The 10,377-nt window shown below is 36.0% G+C and overlaps 1 protein-coding gene across 8 annotated transcripts in view; it reads right to left on the bottom strand.

Moving 5' to 3' along the window:
• Positions 1-9,024: 9,024 nt before the first annotated feature.
• LOC131159286 (uncharacterized) overlaps positions 9,025-10,377 on the bottom strand; it is a 33,105-nt gene continuing 31,752 nt past the window's right edge. For all 8 annotated transcript variants that reach the window (XM_058114045.1, XM_058114041.1, XM_058114042.1 and 5 more), the window contains one exon: positions 9,025-10,260. In XM_058114045.1, coding sequence (XP_057970028.1) covers positions 9,334-10,260 — 927 coding nt within the window. In that variant the 3' untranslated portion in view covers positions 9,025-9,333. The remainder of the gene's footprint in view (positions 10,261-10,377) is intronic.

The following is a 10,377-nucleotide window of genomic DNA, read 5'->3' as shown; positions in this document are numbered from 1 at the left end:
CTAATAATTATAAAAATATTGTTTTGTTTTAAATTTTTTAAATATTTTGTATAAAAAAGAGGAAAATAATAAAAAAGTATTTTTTAATTTTTTTCCAACCTAAATATTCAAGTAGTCAAAATTTCAAAAATCAATATAAATTTTTAAAAATTAAATATCAGCCACAAAAACAACGATTAACAACAAGAAACCTTAAGTTACACTAACCGTAATCAGATATAAATTTTTAAAAATTAGAAATAACAAAAATTAAAAAATTTAATAAGTCTTAATTAATTTTTATGTAAGAGATTAATCTTTATCATGTGTTTGTGAAATATGTTATGTATAGATGAAATTAAGGCCTTTGAAAATCTTTAGTCTTTTATTTGTTTTAGTTTGAATCTCAGATAATGTGCATGTTTTGTAGCATTCAGTAGTCACAAGAAGATGTTTAAATAATTAAAATAATTTTTTGATATTTATGATCGTTAGATCATTATAATAAGAAAATATTTTTTTAAAATAAGAAGATTATATTTAAATTTACTTATTTAAAATGTGCCTATGATTTGAAATTTTTAATGGTTTTTGTGGAATAAGTCAAGAAAAAATTTAAAATTATTTCTACTTCTTTTTATTAATACTATAGACCTTTACTTAAGCTCAATTAAGAGTATTTGAACGCATAAACCAATAATGATGCATTTGGACAGTGTACAAAGTTCAAATCTCACTCTCACCTTTCCCACTTACCAATATTACTACATTGATGCACATGCAATTGTTAGCCTTACAAGGCTTAAAATGTTGTTTTGATGATAACAAATAAGATAAACTTAACATATTTGGTCAAGCGATGATATTTCAGGACTCAAGCATGTGAATACAAAGTCAAATGCTCATAAGGATTATTGAAAACTTATACTTCAAAGAAAGATGATCAAATGAAACTTAAAAAGTCAAAGTATGGATTTAAAGATGATCTAATAAAGCTTGAAGATTATGAGAACATGGATGTTAAAGAGAACTTGCTTAAAGCTTAAAGTATTTTAAAGATTGAAAATAACATAAAGCTAAAGAAAAACAAAGCAAGAGAACTCGAAAAAAGACAAGTATGAAGACTTAAGTGTTTAGAATTTCAAGTCATAAGAAGTTTTATGTAGGTACTTCTTGTTTAAATATCTCTTGAAATATTTTTGAAACTCTTCTAAGGTAAATTATGGACTTAGAGACCTTATTTTAAATTTCGGAAAAAGTTTTATAAGAAATAAAAACAAGAGAACAAAAAGGATTTTTGAAACCTAAAATGAAAATTCTAAAGTTGGTTTACCCAGACGATTGAGGTATACGCTCATAAGTCTGAAGATGTACCTCAGACGACTAAAGTTTTACTTCAGACGTCTAAAAAATTTCTTCAGAAGACTGAAAAATTAGTTCAATCTACTGAAGATTTATTTGTTAAAACACAGAACAGACAGAACACCCTCAGAAGACTAAACTTTCAGCTCAGTCGTCTGACCCTGTGTCCAGACTATAATTTTTAGTACTTTAAGGAACATCCGAAGACTGAACCCGATACTTCAGTCGTTTGAATACTTTTAATGGTTAGAAATTTTAAATGTTTTAAATTTCAAATAAAGGTTTATTATGCCCCAAAATTAATGAAAATTTGGGAAATATTCCAAGTAAACTTGGTCAACACGAATTTACTTTTCTAAGTCTATAAATACATGGTTTTGCAAATCAAGTTAAAAACACCAAGAAAGAAAGAATTGAAAAATCTGCTGAAAGCTATCTTGCAAACAAAGCTGTCTCTTGCTCACTCATTGCAAAATCTAAATTGCTAAATTTCTGAGTTGTCGATTCATCCTACCTCTGAGTTTTGAGTTGTTAATTCTTATCTAGAAGGAACTCGGTGATAAATTCTCTTGAGCTTCATTGTATTTCATATTGATATTTAATTATTATAGTAATTGAATTTGTACTAATCTGCTCTATGTGAGAGTATTATTGTACGCAGAGGTTACCTATTGTTTCTTGTAGTTTCTTTGATGATTCCTGGTTATTGGATCGCTGACCAAGTATGGTGTATCACTTGGAGAGGTGTAGCTCTAACCTATTGAAGGAGTGACCGAGCGTGGGGTATCGCTTAAAGAGGCGTTGCTCTAGCCGACTTAAGGAGTGAGGACGTAAGCTGAGAATAAGCAGGACCTCATAAAAAATGTGGTGTCACTCTCTTTCCTTACTCTCTTTTATTTCCAGTATATATCAACTGCATGGATGATTTAAATTACTTAATCATAAAAACTACATGGATTGAATTTTAAATAAACTAAAGATTAATTTGTTGGGTTATTTCCTACCATATGGAGGAAAACCCAAGTGGGCTTTATTAAAAGCCCAAAGTCTAGCCTTTTAGTGTGAAAAACCTAAAGCAAGTTATAAAAAAAGAGAGGGGAGTAGGGAGGAACCGTCACTACTAAAAAGAAAGAGAGAAAAACGTGATTTTTCTCATGCTGCCTAGATTTTATCAAGACTCCGATCCCATTTCGTTTGTGGTCCGATTGAGCTGAAATTTGGAGGAGAGGTTTACGACTCAAGGAGCTACAATCTGAACGGTGGAGATCGGATTTTGAGCTCGAGAGTTAGGATTTTTTCCCATGAACAATAATGGCGAATTTGGTATATTCTCTCCAATTCTCTTTATATTTGTTAAGATTGTTAATATCTTGATGAGATATATTTGTAACCTCTAATTGAGATTAGAGAAGACTTGGTGTACCCATTATCTAATTGATAGTGGAGGTTTCAACTGGACTAGGTCCCGTGGTTTTTCTTCCTCACACAAAGGAAGTTTTCCACGTAAAAAATTGTTTGTGTTCTTGTGATTTGGTGTAATTGATTATTTTTATTACTATTTTCAGCATGCATAAAAGTAGAGATACACTATATTTGCTTGCATATAGGGAGAAAAATTATTTCGCTGTGGTTGTTTGTTGATATCTCTTCCAACAAAGTGGTATCAGAGCCCGGTTGACAGATTGTCAGGTCGGCAGTTTGAGTTAAGGAAACAAATACTAGTAGAATGATTAATCTCAATGGTTCAAATTATCACATATGGAAAGGAAAAATGGAGGATCTTCTTTAAGTGAAAGATTATTACCTACCAGTGTTTAGTGCTGAAAAACCAGAAAAAAAAAGTCTGATGTGGAATGGACTTTGTTACATCGACAAGTGTGTGGGTATATCAGGCAATGATGATAATGTTTTGAACCATATTAGTGGAGAGACAAATGCATGTTCTCTATGGAGTAAGCTTGAAGAGTTATATGCTAGAAAGACTAGAAATAATGAGTTGTTTCTGATTAAACAAATGATGGCTTTGAGGTACCAGGATGGGACTCCTTTATCTAATCACCTGAATATATTCCAAGAAATTATTAATCAGTTGGCTGGAATGGGTTTTAAGTTTGATGATGAGATAGAAGGGTTATGATTGTTTGGCTCATTACCGAACTCGTGGGAGACGTTCAAAACCTCATTGTCTAACTCCGCTCCAGAAGGTATGATCACAATGGATATGGCTAAGAGCTATTTGCTAAATGAAGTTATGAGAAGAAAAACACAGAGATCCTCTTCACAGTCAAAGATCTTGGTTATAGAAAAAAGGGGAAAAATTAAAAGCAAAGGTCTGAAGAGCAAAAATAACAACAGAAGTAAGTCCAACAAGTTTGTAAATGTTAAGTGTCATTTTTGTGAGAAAAAGGGACACATCAAGAAATACTGCAGGCAATTGAAGAAAGAAAACAAGAATGAGAAAGGGAAGGGAACAAAGAATGGAGATGACAAAGATGGTGATGATAGAGTTGCTACCACCACTCCCACAGAATTCCTCATTGTTTATGATAATGAGATGATAAATGTTGCATACCATGAGACCAGCTGGGTGATTGACAGTGGTGCCTCCATTCATGCTACATCTCAGAAGATTTCTTTACATCCTATAGATCTGCTGATTTTGGAACAGTAAAGATGGGAAATGATGGCTTGGTTAAATTCATTGGAATTGGGGATGTGTATCTGAAGACAAATAATGGCACGAGTTTAGTTCTTAAATATGTGAAGCAAATTCCTTACATTCGTTTGAATTTGATTCCTGTAGGTAAACTTGATGACGAAGGATACTACAGCACTTTCAGTGATGGCCAATGGAAGCTCACCAAGGGTGCTATGGTTGTGGCTCGAGGCATGAAGCACTCTGCATTGCACGTTTTGCGAGCAAAGATCTCCAACGACATAGTTAATGCAATGGAGGATAATAGTACAACAGAGTTGTGGTACAAGAGATTAGCTCACATAAGTGAGAAAGGATTAGCTCTACTGGGGAAGAAAAGTCAACTATGTGAACTAAAAAGTACACTTCTGAAAAGGTGTACTCGTTGTTTGTCAGGGAAGTAGAGCAGTGTTTCCTTCAAGAATTCCCCTCATTCGAGAAAATCAGAGATACTGGATTTGGTACATTCGGATGTGTGTGGCCCTATGAAGACGAGAACACTTGGTGGCTCCAAATAGTTTGTGACCTTCATAGATGATCATTCAAGGAAGTTGTGGGTATATACCTTGAAGTCAAAAGACCAAGTGTTGGCTAAATCCAAGCAATTTCAAGCCCTAGTTGAGAGACAGACTGGAAAGAAACTGAGGTGCATCCGGATTGATAACGGTGGAGAGTATTCTGGTCCATTTGAAGAGTATTGTAGACAACAGGGTATTCGACATCAAAAGACTCCTCCGAAAACTCCTCAACTGAATGGCATAGCAGAAAGGACAAATAAAACACTGGTTGAGAGAGTGAGATGTTTGCTTTCACAAACCCAATTGCCAAAATCATTTTAGGGGGAGGCTTTGAGCATGGTTGTTCATGTGTTAAATCTTACACCATGTGTTCTTCTACAATTTGATGTGTTAGACCGAGTTTGGACAAGTAAGGATGTTTCCTATAATCGCCTACGTGTTTTTGGGTGCAAAGCATTTGTGCATATTCCAAAATATGAAAGGTCCAAACTTGATGAGAAAACGCAACAGTATATATTCCTTGGCTACGATCAAGATGAATTTGGATACAAGCTTTATGATTCAGTTGAGAAGAAAATAGTGAGAAGCAGAGATGTCATGTTTGTAGAAGATCAGACGATTCAGGATATTGAGAAGGCAGAGAAATCTATGTCTTAGCCGAGTGACAGTTTAACTGATGTGGATCTAGTTCCTTTGAAGAATTTTTCATCTCAGGTTGAGAATGAGATTCAGGATGACCACCAGGGTAGAGGTGATGTGGATGTTCTCTTACAGGCTCCGGGAGATGTTGAGACTAATGAGCAGTTGACAGTGCCAAAGATTCCACCAAAGATTCCATCTAAGAGGTCAACCAGAGACCGACATCCTTCCACTTGGTATTCAGCAGAATAGTATGTGTTATTAATTGACGAGGGAGAGCCCCAGTGTTTTGAAGAAGCCATGGAAAATGAACACAAGACAGAGTGGGTTGAGACCATGCAAGATGAGATGCAGCCATTGCATGATAACCACACCTTTGAGTTAGTGAAGCTACCTAAAGGAAAAAGAGCTTTGGAGAACAAGTGGATTTACAAGAAGAAGCCAAATGAGTTCTCTTCACGGCCATGATACAAAGCTAGATTGGTTATAAAAGGATTCGGTCAGAGAAAAGGTATTGACTTTGATGAGATCTTCTCTCTAATTGTAAAGATGTCATCGATCCATACAGTACTCGACTTAGTAGCTAGTCTTGACTTGGAAGTTGAGCAGATGGATGTGAAAACTACCTTCCTTCATGGTGATTTGGAGGAAAAGATTTATATGAAGTAGCCAGAGGGTTTCAAAGTGAAAGGGAAAGAGGATTGTGTGTGCAAGCTGAAGAAAAGCCTATATAGTTTGAAAAAAGCACCGAGACAGTGGTATAAGAAATTTGAGTTTGTTATGGGGGAGCAAGGCTACAAGAAGACAACTTCTTATCACTGTGTATTTGTTCAGAAATTCTCTAATGATGATTTTATTTTCTTTCTGCTTTATGTGAATGACATGCTGATTGTTGGTAGGAATGCTTCAAGGATTGACTAGTTGAGGAAGCAGTTGAGTAAGTCATTTACTATGAAGGATTTGGGGCCAGCAAAGAAAACTCTTAGCATAAGGATCAGTCGTGACAGTAGTGCCAAGAAGTTATATTTGTCACAGGAGGAGTACATTGAGAAAGTGCTTCAGAGGTTCAATATGGACAAAGCTAAAGTGGTTAGCTCTCCTCTTGCTACCCACTTCAGACTAAGTACAAAGAAATTTCCTTCTATAGATAAGGAAAATGAAGAAATGGAAAGAGTTCCTTACGCTTCAACGGTAGGAAGTTTGATGTTTGCAATGGTTTGCACAAGACCATATATAACCTATGCAGTTGGTGTAGTTAGCCGATTCTTGTCAAAACCGAGAAGAGAACACTGGAATGTAGTAAAGTGGATCATGAGGTATCTTCGACGCACTTCCAGTTTAAGACTTGGTTTGGGAAACGAACAACCATTGTTAGTTGGCTACACAAATGCAAATATGGTTGGGGATGTGGATACTCATAAGTCTACTTCGGGCTATTTGATAACTTTTGTAGGTGGGGCTATAGCCTGGCAATCGAGACTTTAGAAGTGTATTGCTTTTTCTATGACAAAGGCAGAGTTCATTGCAGCAACGAAAGCGACTAAAGAGTTGCTATGGGCAAAGAAGTTCTTAAGAGAACTTGGTTTCGAGCAGCAAAGGTATGTGTTGTTTTGTGATAGCCAAAGTGTTATTCATCTTGCTAAGAATTCTAGTTTCCATGCAAGATCAAAGCACATTGATGTACGATACCATTGGATCAGAGATGCGTTGAACGATAAGTTACTAGAACTTGAGAAGGTTCACACTGATGATAATGGTTCTGATATGTTGACAAAGACACTACCAAGGGAGAAGCTTGAAGTTTGTTGTTTGATCACCGGGATTGTGATTCCCTCCACATAGTCAAAAAGGGGGAGATTTGTTGGGTTATTTCCTTCCATGTGAAGGAAAGCCCTAGTGGGCTTTATTAAAAGAGAGGGGAGAAGGAAGGAGCCGTCACTTCTAAAAAGCAAGAGAGAAAAACGTGATTTTTATCATGCTGCCTAGATTTCATCAAGACTCTAACCCGCTTCGTCTGTGGTCCAATTGAGCTGAAATTTGAAATAGAGGTTCACGACTCAAAGAGCTACAATCTGAACGATGGAGATCGGATTTTGAGTTTGGGAGTTGGGATTTTTGCCCGTGAACAGTAACCACGAATTTGATATATTCTCTCCAATTCTCTTTATATTTGCCAAGATTATTGATATCTTAATGAAATATATTTGTAGCCTCTTAATGAAATAGATTAGAGAAGACTAGGTGTACCCATTATTTAGTTGATAGAAGAGGTTTCAACTAGACTAGGTCCTATGGTTTTTCTTCCTCACACTAGGGAAGTTTTCCACATAAAAAATTGTTTGTGTTATTGTGGTTTGGTGTGATTGATTATTTTTCTTAATATTTTCAACACACATAAAAGTAGAGATATACTGTGGTTGTTTGTTGATATCTCTCCCAACATGATTTGTTTTTGGGACTTGAGGAAACCAAAAGGAAGTACGTTGGTTGATCAATATTAATTGCGGAAAACATAAGGGAGTACGTTGATTGGTCAACACCCAAAACCTATTAACTGAAGGTTTATTTGAAATTTGAATTTTGGGAAGAGTGTGGATGTTGTATTGCTTATCATCTTGAAAGACCAATTTCATTCTCTATAGGGCTCTAATCAAATTCACATATATAGGGCTACAAAAGCTGAAACTTGTATCAGAGTTGGATTTCATATCTTGATTGAATATATTGTGGTTGATTGGTTTGGATTGTTTGATTTGACTGAATAATGTTTTGAGGATTGCTTGTTCACTTAAGCTTTTGTTGTGTATTTAATAAATTAACAAGAAGTCAAAGAATTCATAAAAAGAATTAAAAGAAATTTTAATAATTCAATTCACCCTCCCTCTTGTGACAACTCCTTAACTTTCAACAATTGCTCCCAATCTAAGCATTCATATACTTGTACATAGAGTAGTTGTTGGGAAAAGGAAGAAGGAAAGAGGGTCAAGAAAATTTGAAATTATTTTAGGAGTTTGACCTCTATTTTTTGCTATTGAGATATTTTTTAAGAGTGAATTAGAAAGGAGAAAGTTTATTACAACCAAATTCACCTAAATAGTTTTTAAAAATTAGGTTATTTCAGTTTATAGAATACCTATTTTTAGGGATAGAACATACTAAAATGAAATCATAATGAAAATTATCTAAGGATATAATAATTTAGAAAAAAGGTAGTTGGCGCGAAAGCTTATGCTCTTTCATTCAGTATCGACTATGAAACAAATACGCGCTCCCATCATAAAATTTGAAGCTAGTTATTCTATATCTATTCCTTGTTATGAATTTGTATAATTTTTGTATTGTTATTTGATTTAGGACAATAACACATTTTCTTATGGCAACTATCAAACATTTTTATTACAATTATTTTATAATAACCATTTCCTAAACTAAACATAATCTAGGAATAAAAAATAAAAAACAAATCATTTGGCAATTATCCACCTAAAAGCTCACTACGGACTGGCATATTTTGTTCATTGCGTGATCCCATGCAAGGCGGCCGGGGATCGAATTCTATGCGATCTGCAAGTTAGCCTTGGGGAGGAAGAGATAAGAGAGGGACTATTTTTTGGAGAATCGAGGAGAGGTTCATTGAAGAAACCATCGGTGTAGGAACCCCCTGTAAAGATGCAGGAAAAGAGTTCCAACTTCACAACGTCCTGCTCAGCTACTTCTCCCCAACTGCCTGTACTATATATCCCAAATTCATAATCACAACGCAATAAAAGGTTCAAATGTAGAAAGTTGCACTGCCCTTAACCAATTAAACAAATCCGTTGAGAGCGAGGAGAAAGGAAAAAATAAATATATAAATAGACATGCAATGGTCCAAAAACCCCTTGTGGGAACCGAAAACTCTGCTGGCTTTCATTGTCTTTAATATATACAGACAACTGTGACTGTGCACTCAAAAAAAAAAAAAAAAATCTAAATGCTTTTGAAAAAGGAAAAAAATATTATTACCATTTAGGTTATGAACAGATGGAGGGTTTCTCCTTTAAAACCCATCAAAGATCATCATACATGATCTGTGTTATAACTACACGCATCCATGGGGTGCACGACGACAATGTACAAAATGTGAGCATCATCCCATATCTAGCCATCAGGAAAGCCCCCAAAGAGGAGCAGAGATGTATTCACATGGTGCCTTTCAGGCAGGAGCTGCTCTGTTTTTGAAACAGGTTTTACGGTCTGCTCCTTGTCGGAAAAGGGGAACGAAAGGGAAAGGGAAAGAGAGGCAGAAGCATCATCCTCGTCTTCCTTGGGCATCAGCATATCTGGAGGCTTGTCTTGCTCATTCTTCTTGTCTACTATCCCAACCAGAAAAGGCACCATTGCCCGCTTTCGCGGTTTCTTTTCAGCACCTAAAGCAAGCTCAAGATTTGGGGACCCATCATGAAGCTGATCCTCATCAGCTGATAGCGGCACTTTCCAAGGGATGGAGATGTCCCCCAACTGAGTCTCTTCCATGTTACATGAATCCACGGGAAAGAAGTGCCTTTCACTAGTTCCAGAGTTCTCGGGGCTAGCTGTTTCATCAAAAGTTCCAAATTGCTTTCCCTCATCAGGAGAACTTTTCCCGGGCTCATTTAGATCAGCCACAAAACCAGTGGTTCTAGTACTATTACATCCATACATTTCACTGAAGGCTGTCTTCAGTTTCTTGCTTGCATTTCCTCCATCGACCAATGCACTATTTGCATCATTCCATGGCATTGCTTGAATTGTACCATTAGAAGAAGATTGCAAGTCTACCTCTGCCGAATCCGGACGCAGACGTTTCTTGTGGTTTAACTGCAAACCATCAAGCTCTTTCATGGTTGCCACCCGAGTCTGGGTACCATCAAGCTCAGCAGCTTGTGTGTCCATTAACCCATCATCCTCCAAGTTCTTCTCAAATTTCATTTTGCATTCCTTTTTGTCTAGTATTTCCTCCTTACCTGCACTCATCACTGCTCCAGTCACCGTAACAAAATGTTGGAGCTCAGCTTCCAGTTTGCATTCTGCATAACTCTGTTCTTCCTGCAAGGAGAAGGGTAAAAGTTAAATGTAAATACAAAAGAAATGCTTGCATATTCACGGATATAATAATAATTGTGTGTGTGAGTGTGTGCATATACGCTTAAACTTTAAGCTTTC

Source organism: Malania oleifera, chromosome 7 (assembly GCF_029873635.1).
Source record: "Malania oleifera isolate guangnan ecotype guangnan chromosome 7, ASM2987363v1, whole genome shotgun sequence".
Classification (NCBI taxonomy): Eukaryota; Viridiplantae; Streptophyta; class Magnoliopsida; order Santalales; family Ximeniaceae; genus Malania; species Malania oleifera.
This window is presented reverse-complemented; position numbering and strand designations above follow the sequence as displayed.